Below are 27070 nucleotides of genomic sequence, written 5' to 3'. Positions count from 1 at the left end.
GCCCTGAGTTGAGCTCACGGCAAACAGTCAAGTGCTAAGTCATCCAGGGTTCCCAAATATTAACTCTTTAAAAGTCTGATAGAATTCTCCTGGGAAGCCATCTGGGCCTAAACATTTTGTTGCGAAATTTTGATTACTGATTCAATTTCTTTGTTGGTTATGGGCTTATTCCTGTTTCAGATTTGGTAGTTTGTAGGTTTCTAGGAATTTATCCATTTCTTCCAGGTTGCTCAGTTTGTTGGCTATAATTTTTCATAATATTCTCTAGTACGTACAAAAATATGTTTGTATTTTTGTGGTGTTGGTTGTGATCTGTCCTCTTTTATTTGTAATTTTATTTATTTGGGTCCTTTCTCTTTTCCTTTTGATAAGTCTGGTTAGGGGTTTATCAATTTTATTAATTTTTTCAAGAAACCAACTCTTAGTTTTATTGATGTGTTCTGTTTTTTTGTTTTTTTTTTGTATATGATTTCAGCTCCAATCTATTATTTCCCTTCTTCTACTGGCTTTAGGCTTTATTTGCTGTTCCTTTTCTAACTCTTTTAGGTGTAACATTAGGTTGTGTATTTGAGACTTTTCTTACTTCTTGAGTTAGGCCTGTATTGCAATGTTCTTCCCTCTTAGGACTGCCCTTGCTGTATCCCAAAGGTTTTTGACAGTCATGTTTTCATTTTTATCTGCTTCCATGTATTTTTTAATTTCTTCTTTAATTTCCTGGTTGACCCATTCATTCTTTAGTAGGATGTTCTTTAATTTGTGGTCTTTGTTCTTTTATTTGTTCTTTTAATTTGTGGTCTTTCCAAATTTTTTCTTGTGACTGACTTCAAGTTTCATAATGTTTTGGTTTGAAAAATATGCATGGTATGATCTAAGTCTTTTTGTATTTGTTGAAGGCTGTTTTGTGACCCAGTATGTGATCTACTGTGGAGAATGTTCAATGTGCACTTAAAAAGAATGTGTATTCTGCTGCTTTAGGATGAAATGTTCTGAATATACCTGTTAAGTCCATCTGGCCCATGTCAGTTCTCTCTTTTAATTGGTAAGTTTAACCTAATTACATTTATCATTATTTCCATCTTATTCCATAATTTCCATTAACTGTACTTTCTTCTTGTCTCATTTTAGAGTTTATGTCCATTTTGATTTACTTTTTGTATAAGGTGTAAGACTTAGATTGGGTTTAATTTTTTGGTGGGTGGATGTCCCACTGTACCAACTTCACGTGTTGAAAAGTCTCTCCTTCCTCCACTGAATTGCTTTTGCACCTTTGTAAAAAAATTGGCTAGCCATAGTTGTGTGTTTAATTTAAATCTCAGTACTTCAATTTCTTGAGGGTGGTTGGAAGTGGTATTTTTAATTTTGATTTGCACATGTTCATTGTTATTACAGGAACACAATGTATTTATGTCTGCTACTTATATATTTTTATTCTCCTCATTTTCTGTTGGACAGATCAAGTTTTCTTGTGTTGGTTTAAAAGACGTATCTTTGTTCTTGTTTTGTTTGCCATTAGGACCATTTCCAGAGACTTTAAGTATCTGTTTTTAAAAATAAAATGACTTTATTTTACTGATGCCCAGAGAAGATAATGACTTGGCCAAGGCCACACAGTATTAGATTACTTGTATGACTTTAGGCTAGTTGTCTTGGCTTGTCTCACCTCTATCCCTTTTTATCTGGTACATCCTCACTTCTTTCTCTGTCTCATTCAGTTTTGCCTAGAAGGTTGGGTCAAGATAGAATCTTTTGCTTACTGCTGTTCATGATCGTGTGAAATGGTTCCTCAACAGCTTCCCCAACTACACTATGAGCTCATTCTGAGCGGAAACAGTACCTTCTGAGTCTCTAGCTACTTCCCCCACTGGACTGATAATGGACTCCACATCCAGCAGGTGCTCAACACAGCTGCCCGCCAAGACCAGTGGAGAACAGACCAGGGGCACAGGGGTTTGGGAGTCAGATCTAGATTTGAATCCTGATTTCACCACATAAACCCTCCTGAACTTCAGTTTCCTCCTCTGTAATATGAGTTCAAAACCACTATCTTGTTGGGTTTACTGTAAAGCTCTGGCTTCCAGATCTGTGTTTTGTGCAGGCTCCTTCCAGGGCCTTGGGAGAAGCTCTCACAGTTTTACAGTCAATTTTTTTTTCTTTTTCAGAAAGAGAGCCCCCTCCAAATGTTATCAGCCTCAGATCCCACCAGACTTGGACCTACTACTCTTTCCCACCCCACAGACTTGCTTTGGGCGTTAGATAAGATTGTGTTCATAATATGTGAGACATGCAGTAGATGCTCCACAAATGTTACTTCCCTCCAGAACAGTCCAGAAAAGGGATGCAACAACAGACAGAACTGTAGCTGGTATGCTTGTCACATGTCCTCTTTAATGTTTCAAATATTGCCATTCAGCAATCCAGCCCCCACTCCATGAGTGGCCTCTGGGGTTCAGACACAAGCCTGAGGGATGCTAAGGTACCTGGTTCTCGAGGGAGGCCTCCTCGCCTCTAATGTGGCTGTGGATCCAGTCAAGGTAGCGGCTGACTTTAGTGTAAATGCCATAATTGTGGAGGCGCCCACAGCCCTCGCCCCAGCTCACCAGGCCCACCAGGAACCAGGTGCCACGGAAGGACGTAACCATAGGCCCCCCACTGTCCCCCTCACAGGCATCCCGTGAGTCCCCAAGGATGCCCGCACACAGCATGTTCTCAGATATCATGTTGTACATGGCCTGGATGCACTCATTGTGCGGGGCCACAGGGATGTTGATAAAGTTGAGGACAAAGGTGCGGTTTCTTTTAGTCTCACTGCGGTAGCCCCAGCCAGTCACCACGGTCTCCTGGCCAACCTGGGTGAGCTCACGCTCTGCAAGGCCACTGTCTGGGAGGCAGATGGGCACGATGGTCTGCGAAAAGATGACAGGCTGGGCCAGGTGGAGCAGTGCGATGTCATTGTCTGTGGTGCTTTTGCTGTAGTTGGGGTGGATAAGGATCTCTTTGATGTCCACATCCATCTCCCCCTTTTCCCAGCGCCGCAGGTCGTACTCCCCTGCAGGGCAGAGGAGCAGTCAGAGTGGTTGGGGGCAGCCAGGAGTGGTCGTTGTGTATCCCAGGCACTGTAATCATGAGGGCCATGAGTCCGTGCCTCAGATCCCTGCCAGCGTAACCGCTGTGGTGTCAGTCCTCAAGGGGCAAAATGCTGGAATTCAGGACTCGCTCACTGATGGAGCAGTGAGGCCTGGCAAGCCAGCAGCAGTGGGCAGTCAGCAGGGAAGCCTGGGACATAGACTGGAGCCACAAAAGGGAATATGGAGCAACCACAGTAGAGAGATATGACTCTCCTGTGAGTGGTGCTGGCCTGAGGGGAGGTAGGGACAAGCCACGATGGGGATGGAGCAAGAGCAGCAAGACCCAGAGAGGACCAACAGGACACAGGCTCTGCCAGGGAAGAAAGGTCTGGATTACACACAAGAGACAGCAAGGCTGTCTCCAGCAAGGTTGGTGGCTCCTGGAGAGGTGAGAGAAGAAGGGTGGGGGAGTTGGAAATCCTAAACTGAGTGCCACTGGAGGCAAATGGTCTTTGGTTGTGCTGGAGGTAATTGGAAGGAATATGAATTTTGTCATTTTCAATGTACCTTTTCCTTCTTTCCTGCATCAACAGTGGGGAGCCCCTGCCAGAAACTGGTAGAGTGGGGCTGGGCTTGTGCCCTGGACCACTGCAGGGAGCAGCTGGGGGAAGCAGGGAAGATGCTTGGGCCTCTGCGGCCCAGCTCTGTTCTCATCAGTCTGTGTGAAGCCTGGCTCTGAGACCAGGCCATGTAGATGCCCTGTGGGTCTCTGCACCTAATGGTGCTGGAGCTCTGCACACACAGCCTGTGCCATGGGAGTGGGAGTGAAGACACAAGTGTGTCTGTGTGAGCCACCCCCACTCACTTTGTAAACATATGCATGTAAGCACCTGGGCACCAGATTTGAAGAGAATCCCCTACCTGCCAAATACCAGGTGTCACTCTGCCTAAAATTCTACCACAGGAGTGGCTGGGGGGCACACACAAGCCTCTTCACCCCAGACACCTTCCATGGAGCTCAAGTACCCAAAACCTGGCTAGCCTCTGGTGCCACCCCTCCCTGAGGCCTCTGGTGGCCCCCTCCTGCCTGGCCCCAGCCCGCACCGAGCCTGACGATGAGCTTCTTAGAGTCCTCCATGCAGTGGGCCGCAGTCAGCACCCAGGAGGTGTGGATGAGCACTGCCCCGCAGGCCAGCTTCTTCTTTGAGTCCAGCAGGACCACCTGGAATGAGAGTGGGCAGTGACATCACAACAGTACCCCTGATACTCTAAGTCAGGGCCCGTGGTTTTCAGCATGTCCCCAGTATGGTCCTTAAGCCTGAGGCACTAGCTGCATAGGTGGATTTTCCTGGGTTCCCTGGTCACACAGGCATGGACTTATGGTCCTTTACTGGCATTTTCTATTTCTGCTTGTTTTACAGAGTTGGCCTGTTGCAGGGCATATCTGTGCCTCTGCTCATACTGTTGCTGTAGTCACCCTTAGCAGCACCCAGAGTGTTCTACTCACCCTTAGGGCTCAGGCCAGGATCAAATTCTCTAAGATGCCTTTGAAGCCTGAAGGCTACGTTGAGTATCCCCCTCAGGGTTGCATCAGCCCCTATCCTGCTGGCCATCCTTGTAGGTCCCACTGAGTGGTTGTGTTTAGAGGCCTGACCCTCCCAGGGTCTATGAGCCCCCCAGGGAATTGCCCTGCTTATTGATTTCTGTATCCCCTGTTGCCTGGGATCAAATAAGTGTTAGTGTCCATGATGAGGCTGGAGACGTCCCTCAGGGTCAACCTTCCCCTCCCCACCTTTCTTAAGCAAAACATCTCTCCCATTAGGCCTCTGCCTAAAATGCCACATGCAGCACATGATCTTTCCAGCTCTTTGTTAAAACTATTGCCTTCCTGCACATCTGCTCCATGCCCCTGTGCTCCACCCACCCTGCCCCAGTCATAACTCCCACCAGGGACCTCCAGCTTTCCTGGCACAGCCCCTCCCCACCCCCCCACCCCACCCTAAGTGAAAGCAGCATTCCTTCTCTCCATTTGTGCATCCTAACCAGGAATTCCCAGTAGGGGCTCAGTGATTCCTGACCCAACAGCTCAACAGCTGCCTCTCCTCTCACCTGCCAGGGGCTCTCTCCCCTTCTGGTCACCTTCCCATTGACGAGCCTTGGATCTATTTGGTCAGTTTGGTTTGTGTCACGTTTCAAGTGCTTGTGTTTCTTCTCCATTTGCTTCCCTGGCCTCCCACAAGGGAACTTCACTGAAGATAGAGGGAAGCTAGTGAGTTCCTGCCAGGCACTACTCCCCAAGACTGCCCTCTCATCTTTGCCCACTTCCTGCCTGCAGGCTAGTTTGCTCCACCTGTAGGGTGCTCAGGCACCCAAGTCCAATAACCTGCAAATCCTCTCTGGTTAGTTGGTCAGTCAACAAACCATGCCATCTAATGGTAAGAGTCAGGCCAAGCAGCGTCACTACCTCTCTGTGTTTCCTTGGACAGGTGGTTAACCTTCTCAGAGTTCAGTATACCCAGGACTGCTGAGAGTAATCGAACATAAGTAAAGTCTCATGCTGGGATGCCATCAAGCCCTTAACACATGTAAGAAATTATGGGAAGGAAGTGGTGGGCATTCCTGGAGAGCCCCCAAAGTAGCTCTGTGCATAGTTGTGAGATCCTTTGTCAAGAGAGAGAACAGGACAGAAAACTGAGGGATGGGAGGGCTTCCAGCATCTGTTCATGATGCGCCATTTAGCTTTGATAATAGGAGCAGTGGGCAGCCATCAGAAGGGGAAGTGCTTAGTGGTAGAGAACAGAGACAGATGACAGCCACAAAAATCCAGAAGCTGGACATGGTAACTGATGTGGCTGACTGAGAAAACAAAAACCTTAGCCAGTAATAGAGGATTCCAGCAGCAAACTGCTTTTATTACAGAACCCCTCCAGAAGCCTCAGTATTTCTGAAGGACACAGGGTAGGTAGGACTAGACAGGAATGCTGAGTTTGGAAAGGAAACTGCTAGAGCCCTAGACCCCTGTCCCAGGTGCCCAGTGGCTTGATTCTCCTCTCAGCCCTGTAAAAGACCATAGGTGTATTCTCTGCACAGGGTGAATTAGAGGCTGTGATCTGGGACTCCAGCCACAGGAAAGAGCAATGTGCAAGGCTGACCAGGGGGAGTCACACAGCCATCTGCAGACTGGGCAGACGCCAGGGGCCTGGAAGGCAGGTGGGGCCCACTCAAACATGAGCCTGGAAGATTCTTCTTAGGAAATGGCCTAGAGACCTGAGGAACTGGGCAGTAGGGGTTCTGCCGGTGACCTGGGCCACCCGATGGCCCCCCAGGAAAACCCACAGGCCAGCAGGTGCACAGGCATTTCCTTGTAGGTTCCTGTGAATCTCTAATTCAGAATAAAACATTAGATATTTCTTCCCAGTAAAAGAATTGGAATATAACGTTGTGGAAGATCCCCTGAAAGAAGAACACGAAGTCAAAGAGGTGGAAAACAGAAGCAATAACAAACCTAGAAGAGCAACCCAGAGGAAAGAGATCTGAGTCACAGGAGAACCAGGACAGAACAGAGACACAACAGGAAGGAGAGTATCAAAGAAATGACTAAGGAAATGTGCCCAGGCGGTAGATATCCCACCTGAGAGGGGCCCACCAAGGGCACTGTACAGCAAATGACAAAAAACCCCACACTGAGGAGCAACCTGCTGAAATTCATCATAAGAGCTGTAAAGTTCTCACTTCCTAGGGCATATACAATATTGATAAAATTTAAAAGGAAGGAAAAAAGAAAAGAAGGCAGACTCTCCTGTCTCTGGTTCCTGTCTCTCCTCAGAGAAGCCAAAGGTGAGAGGGGAACTGGGATGCCAAGCTGGACAAGGTGTCTTCAGAAAATAAAGCCATCCAAGGTAGATGGAGGAAGATGCTGGAGGCCTGGTCCACTACAGCTGCTCCGAGAGGAGAGGAGCTACCTATGGGCTCATGCTCCTCCAGAACTGTCCCCAAGGTGAGCGGGGGCACCTGGAGGAGGGCCGGCCAGCGAGGGCAAGTGACCCAAGGGCACGCTCCAACTCCTGGGCTGACTGCACCCGGAGCACCCGGCGCAGCCGGTCTCCTTGCCCCCTCCCAGGGAACCTCCCTGTGCCCATCCCAGCACAGGGACAGGGCGGTGGGGCTCACCTGTGGGCTGGCACTGCAGGTGGTCGTCCCCCAGCCTGTAGCCCGGGGCGCAGCTGCAGTGGCGCCCGCCCTCCTCCTCCAGGCAGTAGTGCGAGCAGCCGCCGTTGTCCAGCGAGCAGTTGGTGTAGCTCACCTCTGGGTGGATGGGGAGGGAGGAGGAGCAGGAGGGCCGGTGGCACGGTGCTTCCCCCCCCCGCGCCCCTCCCTCCTGGCCCCCGCCTCCCCACCTCCCCGCCGCCCTCTCACCGTGCTGGCAGAAGCGGCCCTCCCAGCCCCGGCCGCAGTCGCAGTGGAAGGCACCGATGCCATCGATGCAGGAGCCGTGTCCACAGCACGGGCTATCGCACGCGTGCTCCGGGGGCAGGGCCGCGCACTGGTCCCCGTCTGCGACATGGGAGGAGGGGCGTCACTGTGCCGCGTTTTCCCGGCCCCTGCAGCAACTCAGGGACCCTAGCGGGGGCGGGGGGCGGCAGCTTGGGCTCTAGAGCGCACTCACCGACATACTTGGACCAGTAAGCCAGCTGTGGAGGAACAGAGACAGGGTCTTAGGCCATCAGCTCCTCTGTATGGGGGAGCCCGTGGGGCGCCTCCTGAGTCTGGCCCAGGTGGGGCTGCAGGGGGAAGGGCTTCTGGACAAGAGGGCTCTAGCCCTGCTTGCCTGCTGCCAGCCGCTGGTGAAGGTGTAGCTGCGCAGGAGGATGGCCACACTCCTTGTCCCCTGTGGCCCGTCTCCACCCACATCCCATGCACCCCTCCATCCCCACCCCCCAAACACAGCTGGAAGCCCAAGGTATGGACTGTGTGAGGGAAGGGACCCAAATCTCCCACCCAGCAGCTCTGCCTCCTTCCAACCCCCATCACTCCTTTAGGCTTTTCTGGGCCTCTCCTGTATGTGGTCTTCCCCTAAGCCAGTGTGCTCAGAGTTGAGACCTTGTTGGTCAGATGTTGATTGCTGGTTCAGAAGATCTGCTTGTCTCTCCAAGTCCCTGCCACTGCTGCTACTGATCTGGGACACCACACCTGAGATCCGTGGCTGGATGCCTACAGCATCAAGCCCCTGTAGCAGTGGCTCTGCCCTGCTGGGCCTAGGAGACTTAAGGTAAGCTGCTCAGATTGTGGCTGCAGAAAGTCTTTTGGGTGTGTGTTGAAAGAGGCAGTGGGGATTGAGGCAAGGAGGTAGCAGCTGAAGGGGCAGACCAGAGCTGCCCCCTTAGCCTTGGAAGCACTAAATGGGAAGGAAGGGCCTCCCTACAGACAGCTTAGCATGAAACCCCAGGTGGGAGCACAACTCCTGGTCTTAGTTGCTCAAGTAAGCCCCTGGGGATGCAGTGGGTCTGAGCCTTGTATCAGAGAGCTACTTCCCTTCACAATCCATCCTTCCACCTCAGGGCTGCTACTATCAGGCTCCAGGAGTCAGAGAGGACCTGGACTCTTCCTTCTGATCCCCTGAGCAATCAGATTTTGCCCTTTGAGAATTTGAACTGAGGCACAGAGGGAGTGTATGTAGACAGACATCAGGGAGTCTTGGGCCACACACACCCTGATCTGCAGGTGCATGGCTGGAAACAGAGAAGGGGCATTTTGGTCACAGAGAACAGGGGAGGCAGTAGTGGCCAGTTGTGGGCAGACGGCAGGCTGAACTTCTTCAGTGGGGTTTTTGGGAATCCCAGCCTAAGGCTTCCCCAAACTCTATTCCTGGAGTTAACTGCAGAGTTCTTCTTCTTCTTTTTTTTTTTTTTTAATTACAGAGTTCTGTTCCTTGCAGTCACATGTGCCTGACCAAGACCATAGGGCCAGTGTACTCTTCATTCCACTCACCCCCACACCACACACAGCAGGCTGAATGGAGAAGGGGTTGGTGCCCATTGCCTCCCCAGACTCCCAAGAGGGCTTCAGCACTGGGGCACCAGCTTGTTCCTCCAGACCCCTGCTGGCCACCAGCCAGCCCCTGAGCCTGCACCCAGCCACTGGATGGCCTTACTGTGTCATCCACATTTTGGAAAATCTCCTTAGCCTCCTCAAAGTCACAGATCTCCTCCACGCACTCCCTCTCCAGGCTGCCTGCCCGGATCTCCTCTAGGAAGGAGTTGGCGCGCTTGCGAATCCGCAGGACTTGGTGGGCGCTCTCACTGCTAGAGAACACTGAGCCTGGTTTGGAGAGAGGGGAAGCTCACTTAGAGGGAGGGGTCTGAGGTAGGGACCACTCTGTGGTAAGCCCCAGGAGGTGTTCTCGTCTCAGGCCTTCAGGACTTAACCCAGCTCATCTGCTCTCTTCCTCCACACACAGTGGATAGCCAGCCTTGAGAGGTGGGAGAGTTGGCCACTCAGAGTGCGTGTACTGGATAGACAGCCTTCCCTTTGGACCCAGCCTGACCTCCATGGGACCTTGAGCCAGTGCCTTTGCCTCTCTAAACCTGTTTGTTCATCCAAACACAAGAATGAGATAATGGTGTCAAACAGCACCCAGTGACACATGTTGGTGGTATGCTGTTGTTATTAGCAGGACCATCACCCTGTCTCATTACTCTCAGAGTACCCCTGTGCAACCCTCTGTTGACACCATCCCTCCTCCCTCCCCACCTCTACTTGACCTCCCTCCACTGCTGGGCAGACCTGCAGGACAGCAGACCTGTCTCGGGTTCTAAGAGGTGTCTGTTGGGCCCTGCTGAGGTGGAGAGACCAAGTCAGGGGAGTGCACAGGCCAGGAAAGAAAAGCATCTGACCCAAGTCTGGTCATAGGAGCCAAGTGGATCATGGGTGGGAGTCGGTGGGCACCCCAGGCAGACAAGCAGCTCAAGAAGAGGCTCAAATGCCAGCAACAGAATGAGTGTGTGGTGGGGAGCTTCAGGAAGATGCCAGCAGCTCATTCCCCCTCAGGCCTGCTGCACACCCAGTTTGTTGGGGTGGAGGGGGGCGGGGGAGCTCAGGGAGGGATGGGGCAGGGCAGTCACTGTACACGTGCCTTGGAAGGGAGGCTGCCCTGTGGCAGCAGCTTGGGTGGTGGCCTCATGGGGCTTTCACAGCTGAAGGAGTGAGTAGGGGGAGGAGAAAGGCCCCGAGGACTCTGCAGCCCACTCCCAGACTGGAGGAAGGAGCTTCAGGACTTGCCCTCCAGGGGCTCCAAGCTTTTACCACAGTACTCTGCTGTCACTGGTACTACCCACCCCCTACCCGCCTGCCCAGATGGGGGCAGCTGCTGGATGCCAAGAACTGGCCAGCAGGGGACTGTCAGGCAGTTCCTCCCCACGGTGCCTCTCATGTCACACTGAGGCTCAGAAGAGAGGCTGCAAGGTAGAGGGCCTTGCACAGGCTCCAGAGAAGGCTGCCCCAAGGCCCCACAGGTCCCAGCGAAGGAGGAGAGTGGCCTTACCAGGAGGAGCTGCTGTGCTGCAAGTTCCCCAGATGGTCAACAATAGCGAGAGGCTTGCGAGCTGCCACATTCTGGAGTTGCTGACACCTGTCTGAGGAGGACTTCTGAGCTTCCAGCAGCCCCACCAGCTCCTGTTCTGCCTGCTGCCTGGTCCCAGATGGGAGCTGAACGTGAGGGCTGCGGCTGGGGGATCCCTGTTCAGTAGCCAGACAGTCACTGGCACCTTGGGGTCCTTGCCCGGGTAGGGCTAGGGTCACAGCAGTTGCCCAGAGTTTGAGGGGTGAAGAGAAAAAGTGGAAAGGGCACGGAGTCCTAGGGAAGATCCAAGGGGCCTCAGTACAAAAGGGCCATGGCAAGTACCTTCCTTGGCCCTGTTCTTTGTGCGGGTCAGGGGGCGGTGCCTTCACTGATCTAAGAGCCAGCCTAAGAGTCAGAACTAACATTTATTGGACATTCATGGTGTTTTTCAAGCAATTTGTGCATGGTGTAGAAGGCCAGCCAGCAAGTCAGACTAATTGATGCAAATTCCAGCTCCAGGACAGCAACACGGGGTAAGATACCTAACTGTTCCATGCCTCAGTTTCTTGGTTAGAAAAATTGCATGTCTGCCCTATAGGGTTATTGTGAGTATTAAATGAGTTAATCCACAGAATGCTCTTAAGACAGGGCTTATACACACCAGATGCTCAGGAAATATTAGCTCTTATTATCTCAGGTAAAGCTCACAATGCCCATGAGGGAGGTATGGATGCCATCACCCCATTTCATAGAGGCCACATTGAAGCTTAGGGAAGGGAAGTGGCTTACTGAGAACCCACAATCAGGACATGACAGAACTAGGATCTGAGCCCAGGCCCATGTGGCTCCAGGCCTGGATTCTTATCCCCTGCCCCAAACTATTGGGTGCCCCACAGAGCCCCATCAGTAGCACTGCCAACAGGAAACTGAGGAGTGAGCCTTCCACTGCCTCCAAGCCTGGTGGATCAACCTGCTTGTCCCATCTGCAACTCCCCCCCACCCTCCATCTGAGCTGACTTTCCATCTTCACTGACTCCCTTGGTGGCTGCTGCTGACTTTTGTTTAAATCAGACCCCCAGGTATAGAGGTGGGGATCAGGTGGGGAGAATGGAGAGTCCTGGGCTCCAAGCTGGCCCTGACAACATCCCTGGGCCCTGGAAGTCCTCAGATGACTTCCACTTGCCTCAAAGTCTGGGAAGAAGGTCCGTTGGACTGTGGCACCCAGGCCTGAGGAATGCCAGCCAGCGCCGTGGCCTGGCTGGTGGCAGAGCCCTGAGTTCCCATTCGCCCAAGCGCTAGACAGCCTCTGGAACCCTGGCTGGAGGATTCAACCTTCACATCTGCTCATCCCTCCTCCATCCTCCTCACCAAACCTGCCACGAAGTGGACTTACTGGGGTGGGCCGGGAAGAAACTGCTCGGTTGCTGTCCCACCGCCATGACAGCCTGGACTTTGAGTGAGTTAATCCATAACCTCAAATATTTGCTTGGCCCTCAGTGCTGAGGCCTCCCCCTCCACAGATAAACAAACAGGCTCCTAGCTCATGATGGCCCTGTTTGCCCAAAGCCCACCTTTGTCCACCAATTGGTGCCATCCAGGAGGGAGGGAGGTGAGGGATGGGCAGTGTCAAACTGTCTACAAGCACAGTCTCATTTTGACCTCAGAGTGGCTGGCTGAAGGAGGAACATTGTGTCTATATTGCAGATGGGGACATTTTTACTCAGAGACATTGTAGTTTTCCCCAGATTGGCACAACTGGTAATGATTCCATATTTCACCAAATCTCGGATGCCATTAATTATAAGATGTACCTATTTTATGGGGCAGTATAATAGAAACACTGTCAATTACATAGGGACGCACCATCCCAATTTCCAATTCCTGTGATGAAAAGACACACCTCTAAGGGTCCCAGCCATGTGAATGCTGGCCATTCAGCTAGGCCCTCCGCTCCAACGTCCTGTAACTGCCCCAACACAATGGCACATAGCCACTCTTATCAGCTCTACTTTGCAGATGAGGATGCTCAGAAATCTGTTATTAGTTGCCCAAATTCACCAAGCTGCTAAGTGACAGGCTTCCTGGCACCTCTTGGCCACCTTTGTAAACAAGTGAGAAAAGCAAACTGGGTTCTGGAAAGGCTCCTGTCAGTCTGTGCCTGGGATGCTGGGAAAGAGAATAGCAGAAGTACAAGGTCCAGTCCTTAAGTCTGTCGACATCTATTAGGCATCTTGCTTCCCTGTACCAACTGTGTGGGGTCATAATCCATTTCCTGCTACTATACCTGCTCCCCTAAAGGGTTGACCACACCCCTCAAAGCCATAACCCCTGCAGGGTCATGTACCCTGCCCCTTTGGCCTCTAGGCCTGCCCAGGAAAGTCACCTGACCCAGGAGCCAATCAGATTCTCTACCCCAATCCCCAGGAGTAGAGCTTTAGAGCCCTCAGTCTACTGTGAGCACTGGATGGGGAGACACACACTGAACCTGAACATGGATCATGTACTCTGCCTGAAGCACCCACATCCAAGCCAGCTCAGATGCCCAAAGCACTGGCATCTAGAAGAGCCAGGGCAACTGCAGTTGGAGAAGTGACCAGTGCTGGGGGCCTTGAAGGCTGCCCAGAGGAGGACAGGAGGATTCCTCTAGCAGAGCTCCTCATGCTTGTTGGCCTGCTGGGGCACTGCAGTAGGGGTGCCTGCATCGTGGCCTCCTCGTAGCTGGCAGTGCAGGGAACCCCGAAGCAAGGAGCCCCCCCCCCAGCTATTCCCCAACTTTGTGCTGGCTGAAAGGCTGCCATCACCTAGAGAGTGCTGCCAGGAATCCAGGTGTCTGCTCACTGGCAACAGGTTTCCAGCAGGGGCCACTGTTCTAGTCCTCAGGAAGGGTCCTGGCTGCTGTTGCAAGGGGCAGCCTCACCTGGCTTGGTGGCCACTTGGTGGCTGATTTGCCTTGTCTGACACTGGGGTTTTCCTTCCTACATGTGAGTCATCCTATTGGGCCTGAATTCAGTCAGGCCAACTCTTGAAGCCAGAGCAGGAATTGGGTACCACAGGCAGCTGTGATTCAGAGAGAGGAAGGACATCTGTGTGCAGGGAATGTACTCATTTGTGAGGATGTGGGCGGAGGAGTAAGAAGCAAAGGTATAGGGGTGGGGGTGGGGGGAAGAGGAGTTGGAGCCGGGAGTAGAAAGAAAGCCTGACCTCCGAGATGGCATCGCCCAGTGGGGCATTCAAAGATCTCATCTGTGGTGTCAGGCTAACAAGGGTTTAAACAACTTGGGTCCTTCCGTTAGCCTCAGTTTCCACATCTGTAAAATGAGGCCAATAATAGTATGCACATCGGGCAGTTGTTATGAGAATTAAATTCAATATTTTCTACAAGGTAGACAGAGACTTAGGTGATCAATCAACAGCAATGTCCTCTCTTGGCTCCCCAGGTATCCTGGAGAGAAAGCAAGGTGCCACATGAAGCTTTGTGAGGATCAGGGCCCAGGAGGAAATAGGTGCTCCCTCTCATAAATGCCTGTGAAGGCATGGGGGGTGGGGCAGGAGAGGGAGAGGAAGGGCCAGCTGCTGTCTATGCTTGGAGCACCCCTAAACCCCCTGGGGCTGGGTTGTGCTCTTATCCAGCACTGACCCCAAATCTCATCGTAGGTGGCAGATCCCAACTTGAGCTACCTTTCATGATCAGGGTGGTGGTAGGGAAGGCTCCCAGGAATGTGGCTGGCGCTCACCCCAGGCCCACTCCCTGGTGTCTTGTCCCTTCTCTCTGGTGGGGAAGCCCTGGGGATGGTCAGTAGGCTCAGCCCAGGGATGGCAGGGAAGAGAGAAACCAGAAGCCCCCTGGGAAGGAACAGAGGTGGATGGATATGTATATAGTCTGATGTCAATAGCACAATGACATATTGACTTTAAAAAAAAATCAGGTTTGAGGAATAATGTACATATGTACATTTATTACAATAAAATTTGATTTTTAAATGTTCTGACAAATGCATGTAATAGTGTCACCACCACCACAATTATGATTTATGGGACATTCCTGTCACCTTCCAAAGGTCCCCTGTGCTCCACTGCCAGCCCCAGCAACCACTGATCTGGTTTCTGTTACTTTTTCTAGAATGGCATATAAATGGAATCCTACAGTAAGTAGCCTTTTAGGACTGGCTTCTCTCACTTAACATAAAGCTTTTAAGATCCTTCCATGTGGATGTGCAAACCAGTAATTTCTATAGCTGAGTAGTTTCCATTATATGGCTGTACCACAATTGGTTGCCCATTCACCACTTCTTGGCTATTTTTAAATAAAGCTTCTGGAACATTCATGTACAGGTCTTTGTGTGGATATGTTTTCATTTCTCTTGGGCAAGTCTCTAGGATTGGGATTGCTGAGTCATGTGGTAAGTACATTTACTTTTATTAAAGAACAGAAACAAACTATTATAGAAAGTGGCTGTACTATTTTGCATTTCCGCTAGCAAAATATGACTGTTCCAGGTGTTCTGCTTCCTCCCCAGCACTTGTGTGGTCAGGTTTTTTATTTTGTTATTTTTAACTATTCTAATAGGTGTGTGGCAGTATCTCATTTCATTTCCCCAATCACTGATGATACTAGGCATCTTCTCATGTGCCTATTTGCCATTCATGTATCCTCTTTGGTGATGTGTCTGTTTTAATATTTGGCCTATTTTTAAAAATTGAGTTTTGAGGATTTTTATATATTCTGGCAGTAAGTCCTTTGTCATGTAAGTATTCTGCAAAAATTCTCTCTCAGACTTTGGTTTGTCTTTTATTAACAGTTTCTTTTGATGAGCAAATGTTTTTAATTTTGATAAAGTCCATTTTCAGTTTTCTTTGGTTAGCATTCTTGGGTCTACCTAAGAAATCTGCCTTATCCAAGGTCACAAAGTTTTTCCTTTATGATTTCTTCCAGAAGCGTTATGGTTTTAGCTTTATATTTGGACCTCCAAAGCATTTTGAATTTGTAAATCTTTTACATGATGTGAGGCAGGGTCGATTCACTTTTTTTCTATCTGGATATTTAGGTTTTCAGCATTGTGTTGAAAAGACCATCCTTTCCCCCATTAAGTTGCTTTGGTAGTTTGTCAAAAATCAATTGACCATATATGCATGTGTCTACTTCTGCACTCCACTGATCTGTTCATCCTCCTGCCTCTATCATACTATCTTAATTGCTGTTGTTAGACTCTAGTAAGTCATGAAATCAAGTAGTATAAATCTTCCAGCTTTATTATTTTTTGTTTTGGCTATTCTAGATCCTTTGCATTTTTATTCACATTTCAGACTCAGCTTATCAATTTCTTTAAAACAAGAAAGCTTGCTAGGATTTTGAATGGGCTTGAGTTGATTATAAAGAACAATCTGGAGAGAAGAGACATCTTAATGGTGGGTCTTCTGATCTGTTAGCATGACATTTCCATTTATTTAGGTCTTTGCTAACTTGTCTCCTCAATGTTTGGTAGTTCTTAGTATATAGATCTTGAACATATTTTGTTAAATTTATCCCTACTTGGGATCCCTGGGTGGCGCAGCGGTTTGGCACCTGCCTTTGGCCCAGGGCGTGATCCTGGAGACCCAGGATCGAGTCCCACGTCAGGCTCCTGGTGCATGGAGCCTGCTTCTCCCTCTGCCTGTGTCTCTGTCTCTCTCTCTTTCTCTCTGTGACTATCATAAATGAATAAATTGAAAAAAAAATTTTAAAAAAAGTCTTTAAAAAATTTATCCCTATTTATTTTATGTTTTTTAAAATGCTATTGTAAATGGCATTCTACATATTTCAATTTATAAGTTTGTTGCTAATATATAGAAATACAATTGATTGTTTTATATTGAGACTTACTTTTTTCATTTTTATTGAGATGGAACTAACATATAACGTGGTATTAGATAAAGGAATACAACATGATGTAATATACATATATATGCAAAATGATCACCACAATAAGTTTAGTTGACATCCATCACCTCGCATAGTTACAATTTTTCTCCTGAGATAAGAATTTTTTAAATCTAGGGATGCGTGCATGGGTGGTTCAGCGGTTGAGTATCTGCCTTCGGCTCAGGTTGTGATCCCAGGGTCCTGGGATGGAGTCCCACATCAGGCTCCCCTTGAGGAGCCTGCTTCTCCTTCTGCCTATGTCTCTGCCTCTCTCTCTATGCCTCTCATGAATAAATAAATAAAATTCTTTTTTTAAAAAAAAAGATTTTTAAAAATCTAGTGTCTTCATGACTTTCATAAGTATAACACAGAATGATTAACTATATTTACCATGTTGCACATTACATCCCCAGAACTTATTTATAATGGGAAGTTTGTCCCCTTTGACCATCTTCCCTCACATCCCCCACCTCTGGGAACAACTGATTTGTGTTTGAATTTATGATGAACTCATAGAATCTTAGATTCCATGTGTAAGTAAGATCATACCATATTGTACATACATCTTTGACTTCTTGATTCCACAAGCATGTGCTGGGGTGACCGACCATCCCCGTTTGTCTGGGACTATTCTGATTCTATCACTAAAAGGCCAACATCTGGTAAGCTCTTCCTGGAATGAAACTCCTGGTTTTAATAGGTACAGAAGGTTAGGGGAAAGGTACAAAACAGGGGGATCCCTGGGTGGCGCAGCGGTTTGGTGCCTGCCTTTGGCCCAGGGCGCGATCCTGGAGACCCGGGATCGAATCCCACATCGGGCTCCCGGTGCATGGAGCCTGCTTCTCCCTCTGCCTGTGTCTCTGCCTCTCTCTCTCTCTCTGTGTGTGTGTGACTATCATAAAAAAAAAAAAAGAAAGGTACAAAACACAAAGGTGACCCCAAGGGGGGCTGAAAGCAGCACTGATTTCGCTAGTACCTGCTGCCGCTGCTGACAGCCACAATCTGCAGTTCGTGATCATGCATCATCCACTGTCACACCACTGGGTGACTATAGTGCGCTGTAATCTGGAACACGAACATCCACTTTGCCTGTGGATTAACTGTTATGCTTTGTATCTAGACAGTGCTGGTTTAATTTTTAACATGATGCATATTGCAACCATGTTTTTTAAGAGTTCAGATGATGAACATGAGCATGATTACCAGAAGAGGACTAATGCCAGCATGAACCAGACATCAAGGTCATTCAGAAAGCTAAACAACTGTTATTTCAGCAGCAGCTAGATACACACACAACTGTGTTAGGGAGGTAAATGGTCACAAAGGGCATACTGCAGCATGTGCAGAGAGGACTTGGGGCTTGGGCTGAGAGTGGGGGGAGAAGAATGTAGGAGCCCATGAAGAAACTGATTCTCACAGATTCCCCAAGGAAATAGGCAAGTACTTCTAAATTAATCAAAAGGGTTTTTTTTTTGTTTTTTTTTTGGTCTACTCAGTGACACCAATTCTCAGTTGAAAATAGTAGCCGCTGAATTAGCATGGGCTTACCACGTGGCTGAATGCATCACTCCTTTGATTGTTCTATGGCACCAAGTAACGGACATTCATTCAGAGGCTGTACCTGAAATACCCTGTGGATGAACCATAGGTGAAATCTGGTAACAGATGTGCTGGCCCTTTACAGCACGTCAGATCCCACCAACAATCATGCTGTACACCAAGTACACCAAGGCTGAGTCCAATCATGGCAATAAAGAAATGCTCTCTTACTTCTCAGGCACTTTGATTTGAAAAGTGGAGTTTCAAATGGTCTTTTTTATTTCTGTGAGGATTTTAATGAAACTTCAGGGAAAAAATTTATTTACTTTAAAGATTTCGCTTATTCATGAGAGACACAGAGAGAGGCAGAAACACAGGCAGAGGGAGAAGCAGGCTCCTCAAGGGGAGCCCAGTGTGAGACTTGATCCCAGGACTCCAGGATCATGACCTGAGCCAAAGGCAGATGCTCAACCACTGAACCACTCAGGTGCCCCCAGAAAAATATTTTAAAATGTCAATGATATACAAATACAAAGGAGACTTTGACCATCTGTCTGCATATTTGACAGTGCAAGTATAAATTTTTGCAAATTCTGTTCAGTCGATGAACCCTTACCAAAGAAAACAAAAAGATCTTACCTGCTAAATGTCCTGCACACCTTGTACACCCACAGTTCAAGGAATGTGGTTTGCTTCCTGTGATACTGAGGCTTTTCCCAATGACAGGTTTGGTTATTTCTTAGTTTCCTCAAAACATGGAATATCCCTTAATGAGCTATTTGATGTTTTAGAAATGGAAGGAGGCAGTCTCCTTCAGGCGTGTGTCTAACAAGAGGGCTGTCATCATTGCTAGTCATAGAGGAAGAGATGGTAAAAAGTTAGGCTACCATCAAATCATATTTTCAAAGTGTAGGACAAGAAGAATGTCCTCTAATTTAAGAATAATACTGAGAAGGGAGACAAGGATTGCATTCAAATGGAAATTTATGAATGGTTCTTCCAAAACTGTTTGATGATCTTTGAAGAGGCCAGAAGAATCCTCAAAAAAGGATAATCTGAATGCACCTGCATTGTTCAATGTTCTGTGTAGGAAGTAACAAAAGCTCGTGAATAAAAACTGACTCAGTTTTGGGGAAATAAAATAAAATGTCACCAGAAGAGGACAACCAGTTTAAACAGGCTTTCTCACTTCTTTCCTAAGACTGGAACTTGTAATCCGACTTTAATATCACAAGTTCAGATATCTCTGTGCTTTAATAAAAGCCATTTTCCCTGAGACACATACACACATACCCACAAGAGAGAGTGCACAAGAAAGCTTTAACTTATGACACCCAGTGTGCTTCAAAATGTTTAAAAAGGATGCAGCTCCTTTAGATGCAAAGGAGCTGACAAAAAGCTGTTCTAACCAACTAATAGTTACAAAGAGGTTGGGAATTTTTGGAGAGCTTGAAGCTAATCTGTACAAGTCTAAAAACCTGCTGTTGTTAGTAAGATCCTAAGTATTCCATGCTCAAGTGATTTTGTTGAGAGGATCGTTAGCTTGATGCCATCACATTGGACTGATGGCAGGAATTAGTGTAATGTGCGCTTAATAAGAGCAGCACTGCAAGTCTTAAAGAATTTTATGTTGGCCATATTCAGTTTGATCACTAACATTAGAGAAGGATTTCCTAAAGGCTTCTGGCAAGGAAATAGAAGAAAGAGGTAAAATTCTCCTCTGCATTATAGGACAGAAATGTCATTATTTTTTACTAAATATTGGTACTATGTTTAACTAGTCTTCCTGTTTTTACAATCTTAAAAAGTCTTACATGTATGTATCCTTAAAAAAAGAAAGACTTTATTTTTGTAGAGCAGTTTTAGGCTCACAGCAAATTAAGGGGAAAGTACAGAGATTTCCCATATACTCCTCAACCTTCCAACCCATCATCAACATCCCCACAGAGTGTACATTTGTCATAACTGATAAACCTACACATCATAATCAGCCAAAGCCCATAGTTTACATTTGGGTTTACCCCTACTGTGGTACATTCTATGGGTTTGGACACATGTATAATGAGATGTATCCATCATTATAGTATCATATAGAGTATTTCCACTGCCCTAAAATCATCTGTGCTTCATCTATTTAGCCCTGCCTCCCCCAACCATCCCTGGCAACTACTGACGTTTTTTGGGGGAAATATTTTATTTATCTGAGAGTGAGAGAGAGTGGGGAGGGGGGCTAGTCAGAGGGAGAAGGAGTAGCAGGCTCCTGACTGAGCCAGGAGCCCCATGCGGGGGGGGGGGGGGGGGCTCCATTGCTATCTGATCCAGGTCCTAGAATCCTGCGATCATGACCTGAGGGCAGACTGCTTAAGGACTGAGCTATCCAAGTGCCTCTTACTGATTTTTTTTTTTTGTCTCCATACTTCTGCCTTTTGCAGAATGTCATTTAAGAATGTCATGGAATCATACCGTATGTAGCTTTTTACATGTATGTATCCTAATACAAATTTTAAGTATCCAATGAGTTAAAATAAATTGCTGTATTAAAGAATAGAAACATGTAACTATTTTTATATTTCTCATAAAGTAGTCCTACTGATTGCCATTGTTACTAATCCTAGTGTTCAAGTAATAGCATTTATGTAACACAAAGGCAAATAACACAGAATATAATTTGCACCAAACACCTATTTTTCATATATTTTTAAAAGATTTTATTTGACAGAGAATGAGAGAGAGAAAGAGTACGAGGAGACACAGCAGCGGGGTGAAAGCGAAGCAGACTCCGTGCTGGGCAGAGAGCCTCACGCAGGGCGGATGCCAGGCCCTGGGATCGCGACAGGAGCCAGAGCAGGTACTTGACCGACTGAGCCACCCGGGCGCCCCTATTTTTCATATTTTAATGATATTTATAGTTCTAATGTATATCATTCCAAATAAATGTTTTTCATATTTCTATGTTAAAGTAACACATACACATGTATGTGTATAATTATTTTTAACATATTATTACGGGCTTGGGGGGTTCCCAGGCTGGACTGCTAAAGTAGGTCACGTGAATCCTTTCCCTCCCCCTCGTCTCTATTTACGCGCACACGAGGGCCCCGCCGCTCTCCTTAAGGGGCGCCCGGTCCAGTGATGGAGCCGGACCCCGAACAGGCCGGCAGGGAGCAGTGCCGAGGGGGCCAGGGCGGAGGTTCCCACAGGTCACCCAGCCCGCAGGAGGTCCTCTGGGAAGGCTTCCCGGAGGAGGCGGGGGAGGCCGGGCCCGGGGTGCGCTCGGGGCGCGGGGCGCGGGGCGCAGGGCGAGGGCTCGTGGAGCGCGGGGCGGAGCGCGGGGCGAGGGCTCGTGGAGCGCGGGGCGGAGCGCGGGGCGGAGCGCGGGGCGAGGGCTCGTGGAGCGCGGGGCGGGGCGCGGGGCGGAGCGCGGGGCGGAGCGCGGGGCGGAGCGCGGGGCGAGGGCTCGTGGAGCGTGGGGCGGGGCGCGGGGCGGGGCGCGGGGCGAGGGCTCGTGGAGCGCGGGGCGGAGCGCGGGGCGGAGCGCGGGGCGAGGGCTCGTGGAGCTCGGGGCGGGGCGGGGCGCGGGCTCCGGGGCCCTCCCTCCGGCCTTGCCTCTGGCCGCCGTGCGCCGCGTCCTCCTCCGGGCGGTCCTCCGGGCGCTCCTCCGTCCCGCGGCGCGGAGCTCGGAAGCGGAAGGCGGCTCCCGCGGAGAGCGGCCCCCGCCCTCCCCGCCCTCCCCGGCGTCTGCCGGCTGCGCGCCTCCCGCTGAGTCAGCCGGTGAGTCAGCGCCGCCCGCCGCGTCTGGGGCGGGTTGGGGGAGCGGGCGGGGGCGGGGGCGGGGGGAGGGACGGGGGGGAGGGGAAAGGAGGGCGGGGGCGGGGGGAGAAAGGGCAAGGTCCGAAGTAAGCGTTCCAGTTCTTCGGCCTGATGTGGCCTGCTTTATGATTTTTATGATTTTTGTTTAGCTCAGGAGCCGAGAACGGTTTTTACATTTTGTGACTGTTGAAAAATACGAAGAGATTATTTTGTAACAAGATTATGTAAAATTCTAACTTCAGCGTCCATGAAGTTTCACTGGAACATTCGTTATGTCTGTCCATGACTGCTGTGCGGAACATCAGAGTTGAGCAATTATGAGAGAGCGTGTGGCCCCCAAAGCCTGAAGCCTGTACCATCTATCTGAACCTTTACAGGTGTGCTGCCCACATTGGGGGCTGGTGCTCAGGGCCCTGACTGTTAAGCAGGCAGCTCTGTCATTGCAGATCTTGCGCTGGGGAGGGGGTGGTGGGCCTCCATCCTTATGGGGGCTTCCCACCCTGGGGAGCCATTCCAGCCCCACTAGGTCTTACCCCAGGGTTTGTCAACCAGCAGGAGAGCCGCCCTTACCTGCACTCCAGGCCACCCGCTGTGGGGCAGCTAAGTGGTTGTTGCTGCCCGTTACCCATTAACCAGCTAGTTCGAACACACAGTATCAAGGAAGTCAGGCTGCAGATTTATTGCCTTGTTGCTCCCGGGAACGTGACAGGCCCCATGATCTGCAGCCCTGGAAAAGCCATCTTGGTGATCCAGGTTCTGGCCTTATGCCATTTGTTGTTTAGGGCAGGGTTTTTGAAACTTTTTTTTTAACCTCAACCCTCAGTAAGAAATATATTTTACATTGCAGCCAAGTTTCACAAAACTATCTGCTCCATTACAGTTGATGTACTCTTGCCATTGTCTGTTCCTTTTCTGTTTTTTAAAAAATGATGATCATGAAACACAAAATTGATTTTCTCAACTACTAATAGGTTGCAACCTATTGCAATATGAAAAATGTGTTTGATGGTATCAAGACATGTCTATTCTTTTTTTCAGTACGAAGCACAGCAGAAAAGGGCCTCCTTCGCCTGTTGGCAGAGACTTCCTAGTTCTCAATCTTCATGACTCCTCTTGCCGCCCTTGACCTAAGACAGAACCCTCAACCTCCGTAAGCAAGAAATCCACATACCTGTTTGCTTATATGCAATGTGCATTGAATCCCGGTAACTGTAATTACCTGGAGTAGGGGAGGACGAGAGGAATTGAGGATAGGAAGAGGACTTGCTCTTCACTCAAGTGCTGTTTGAATTCTGTCACATACATATTACTTTACATTTTTTATTTAAAAACATTTCAAGCCTACAGAAGGGTGTCAGGAACACCTGTAAGTGTCCTGTACCCACCAACAAGTTCATGCACTCTACCTCCCTCCCATTCCATTCTCCTCACCCCCACCCTGCAGACCTCTTCAACCACCCCCAGGAGTGAAGGAGACCTCAGAATGCTTAACATTCTCAGCAGTGGGCAGTGCTAACAACTGATAGGTCAGAAGGCCAGTTGAAAGTTGATTGCCATCCCATAGACTGTTGACCAGCATGCGGACTTTTTATTTTGCAAATTTAGACTTAGAAAAAAGTTGCCAGGATAGCACCCTCTGCTCAGATTCCCCTAATGTTAACCACAGTAGAAGGACCAAAGCCAGGGGATTAACAATGATACAACACTGTTCACTCATCTACTAACTTTATTTGAATTTTGCCAAATGTCCCACTAGCATCCTTTTCTGGTCCAGGACCCCATTCAAACCCCACGCGGCATCTAGTTGTCCTGTTCCCTTCCACTCCTACCTGGGACAATCCTCCATCTCTCCTTTCAGTGCAACACTTTGGCCAGTTCTTTTGTAGGACAGATCTCACTGTTTTCTCCTTACTAGATTGAAGTCGTCATGCATTTTTGGCAAGAATACCACAGAAGTGATGTGCCCTTCTCAGGATACGGTATCAGGTGGTGTTGGTGTGGCTAGTACCGGTCATAATAATTTTGATCACTTGGTAAAAGTGGTGTCTCCCTGAGGTTTCTCTGCTATAAAGTCACTGTTTTCCTTTGTAATTAATAAATATTCTATGGGGAGATGCTTTGTGACTATATAAATATCCTATCTCCTTCATACTTTTTCCCACTAATTTAGTGTCCCTTGAGGATTCTTGTTTGCAACAGTTAACTGCCATAGCTTTTTACCAAATAGTGATTTTTCTATTTCCACTGTTCTTTCTCCATTAATGGGAATTCTGCTGTAAAAAGAAATTGTCTCTTTCCCCCATTTATGTACCTCAGTCCATTATTTTTCTATCGTTATGGATGGTCTCTTAGATATTACTATTATTTTGTGCTCATATGATACCAGAGTTGGCTATTGAGAGCTCATCTGAGGTAGCCCCTGTGCTCTTTGACACACCGCCATCATTCCTGGAGCACTTCCTTACTGTCTGGCACAAGAAGTTCCAGGCCCATCTGGTAATTTTCCTCCCAGCCCAGGAGTCAACAGTTTCTCTATGAGCCCTGGTTTGTTTTCGTGGAGAATGGTATTTAGAAAGTAGGGTCTAGGCACCAATCAGATTTAACTTGGTTAAATGAGAATGCCAAACTGGACTGGCCTTCAGAAGAGCTTGGGAAGGAGAGAGGCAAACAGTGTAGGGCAGAGAGGGGAGGTGAGAAGCCAAGACACAAACACACTGAGGTTGAGAGAGAGTGCAGAGCAGCGTGAGCCAAGGGAGGGAGGGCAGCGTGACTGTTCAGTCCTTGGCTGGGACTACCCTTGGGAAGCATGGTCTCCATGCAAATATAAGGAAGGATTCAGAAAACCCATCAGCAAAACAAGAAAAGAAAACCTATGGAATGGGAGAAGATAGTTGCAAATGACATATCTGATAAAGGATTGATATTCAAAGTATATGATGAACTTCTATAACTCAACACCAAAAAACCCCAAATAATCTGATTTAAAATGTACAGAGGACTTGAACAGATACTTCTCCAGAGAAAAAATACAGATGACCAACATCACTGATCATCAGGGAAATGTAAATTAAAACCACAATGAGCTATCACTTCACACCTGTCAGAATGGCTCAAAAACTCAAAACACAATACTCAAAAACATAAGAAATCACAAATGTTGGTGAGGATGTGGAGAGTAGGGGACCTTGGTGCACTGTTGGTGGGGATGCAAATTGTGTAGCCATTGTGGAAAACAGCATGGAGGTTCCTGAAAAAATGAAAATAGTATTACCATCTGACCCAATACCGTATGATCCAAATACCCACTACTGGGTATTTACCCAAAGAAAACAATAACACTAACTCAGAAATATATATGCACCCCTATCTTTATTGTAGCATTATTGACAATGTCCAAGATGCATAAGCCACCCAAGTCAATCCGTAGATGAATGGATAAAGAAGAAGTGGTATATATACAGCAGAATATTATAAAAAAGAATGAAATAAAAGAATGGCACAAGATGTTCCAGGAGCATCTGGTAATTTCAAAGCCATAAAAAAGAATGAAATCTTGCCATTGATGACAACATGCATGGATCTAGAGAGTATTATGCTAAGTGAAGTAAGTTAAATCCCATATGATTGTACTTATGTGCAGAATCAAAAGAACAAAGAAAATAGATCCATAGATACAGGGAACAAACATGGTTGCTGGGGAAGGGAATGGGCAAACATGAGTGAAGTGGGGTGGGGGATATAGACTTCCAGTTTGGGAATGAGTAAGTCATGGGAATAAAAAGGGATGCATAGGGAACGTCATCAATGGCCTTGTAACACGTTGTATGGTAACAGATGGGAACTATGCTTGTGAGCATACATGTAGACTTATGGAGTCACTATTTTGTACATCTGAAACTAAAGTCACACTGTGTATCAACCATACTTCAATTCAAAAAACAAGGAGGAGCACCTGGGTAGCTCAGTAGCTTGAGTATCCCTCTCTTAATTAGGGCTCAGGTCATGATCTGAGGTCTGTGATCCAGCCCAGTGTCAGGATCTGCACTCAGCAGGGAGTCTGCTGGAGATTCTTGCTCTCCCTCTCATTCTGCTTCTCTCCTCTTCCTAAAATAAATACATCTTAAAAAGAAAAAAATGCCTCACACCCTCCCCCCAATCAAGGAACACTGGGCTGTAGGCAGAGCTTGTGCTGGGGTATATACCTGGGACCTGAAGTTGGGAGGAAGAGGACTTACCATTTTTGTCTTACAGTGTTTCCTTTTGTCAAACTGAAGAACAATGGAAGGGACGCAGATGACTAGTGCAGTGGGGTTCACCCAGCACAAACAGGTCTTTGCATGGGGGGGCCAGTTGCTTTGCGGTTCCAAATGCTGAGATCCTTGGGGCTCAGAGGGAGTACAGCTATCAAACTCCTCTGCTTGTTACCCACAGCAAGAAGTACATCTTACAACGTGTCCTAACATATAGATAGATACCTGTTCAACTTATATCAGTACCCACTCTTGTGATGTATGACACAAGCTGTTTTCCTAGGCAGGTTACTTCCCGCTAGTTTCATTCATTTACATACTAACGAATGGATCTTAACCTACAGTTTGAAGAACAGCCTCCAGGACAACTCTTACTGTGCAGACAGGGTAACTGAGGCCTAAGAAGGGAATGGAGTGTCCCAAATGCTATGGTTTTTTGAGATGACCATTTTACTTATGACCTTTCAAACAATGCTACATTTGTATAGCTACTGGAGGGAAATAGGTCTGGATAATGAGAGTGTGAAGAGCTAGATGAAATTAGGTTGAGGGTCTTGAACCAGAGACTTGCTGGCCTTATTCCATAGCCCCAAATTCCTAATGTTGGAGGCCTAATGTTGGGCTCTTTGAAATTAAATGAATGTTTTATCCTTCACGTGTCCCTTCATGACTTAATCAGCAAAAGCTCTGAGAAGGTACTAGGCAGAGGCCAGCCTGCAGGAGGAAGGTGTGAGTGCCTTGCCCTCAGGGTGCTTCCGAGAGAGTGTCCTTGGGAGGCAGACAGACAAGCAGCCACAGAGGACCTTGCAGGAAGAGATGTACAGGGTGGGGGTGGGGCACCTTGAGGATTTGGGGCCTGGAGAGCAAAGTGTGATGGGAATGACAAGGAGGGGCTGGAGACACATAAGCTTCATGATGGAGGCCTTGTCTGCCTGCCACCCAACAGAGT

General features: G+C 48.3%; 1 protein-coding gene and 1 long non-coding RNA gene across 8 annotated transcripts; one reads left to right on the top strand and one right to left on the bottom strand.

The window, feature by feature from the left end:
- Nucleotides 1-2353: 2353 nt before the first annotated feature.
- Nucleotides 2354-12082, bottom strand: PROC (protein C, inactivator of coagulation factors Va and VIIIa). 4 transcript variants are annotated; one of them, XM_055316534.1, is made up of 9 exons: nt 12017-12073; nt 10606-10692; nt 9217-9383; nt 7732-7756; nt 7482-7619; nt 7236-7370; nt 5175-5314; nt 4170-4287; nt 2355-3046 (listed from the first exon to the last, which is right to left on the bottom strand). In XM_055316534.1, the coding sequence occupies exons 1-9, from the start codon at nt 12060-12062 to the stop codon at nt 2469-2471; spliced, it is 1434 nt and encodes a 477-aa protein (XP_055172509.1). In that variant the 5' UTR covers nt 12063-12073; the 3' UTR covers nt 2355-2468. The 4 variants fall into 4 exon arrangements, with proteins under 4 accessions (XP_055172508.1, XP_055172506.1, XP_055172507.1 ...); XM_055316533.1 differs by having other exon boundaries at nt 2354-3046; nt 7236-7619; nt 10606-10696; nt 12017-12082; XM_055316531.1 differs by having other exon boundaries at nt 2354-3046; nt 7236-7619.
- On the top strand, nt 10915-26585 carry LOC129503982 (uncharacterized). 4 transcript variants are annotated; one of them, XR_008663268.1, is made up of 4 exons: nt 10915-11156; nt 20781-20909; nt 22114-22248; nt 22910-26585. It is a non-coding gene; the product is annotated as an uncharacterized LOC129503982 (long non-coding RNA). The 4 variants fall into 4 exon arrangements; XR_008663266.1 differs by having other exon boundaries at nt 20767-20909; XR_008663267.1 differs by lacking the exons at nt 10915-11156; nt 20781-20909 and adding an exon at nt 21648-21832.
- The last annotated feature ends 485 nt before the right edge of the window (nt 26586-27070 follow it).

The sequence above is a fragment of the Nyctereutes procyonoides genome, unplaced genomic scaffold (genome assembly GCF_905146905.1).
Source record: "Nyctereutes procyonoides isolate TBG_1078 unplaced genomic scaffold, NYPRO_anot_genome, whole genome shotgun sequence".
Classification (NCBI taxonomy): Eukaryota; Metazoa; Chordata; class Mammalia; order Carnivora; family Canidae; genus Nyctereutes; species Nyctereutes procyonoides.
Note: the sequence above shows the minus strand (reverse complement) of the source record. Positions and strands in the feature narration are given on the sequence as shown.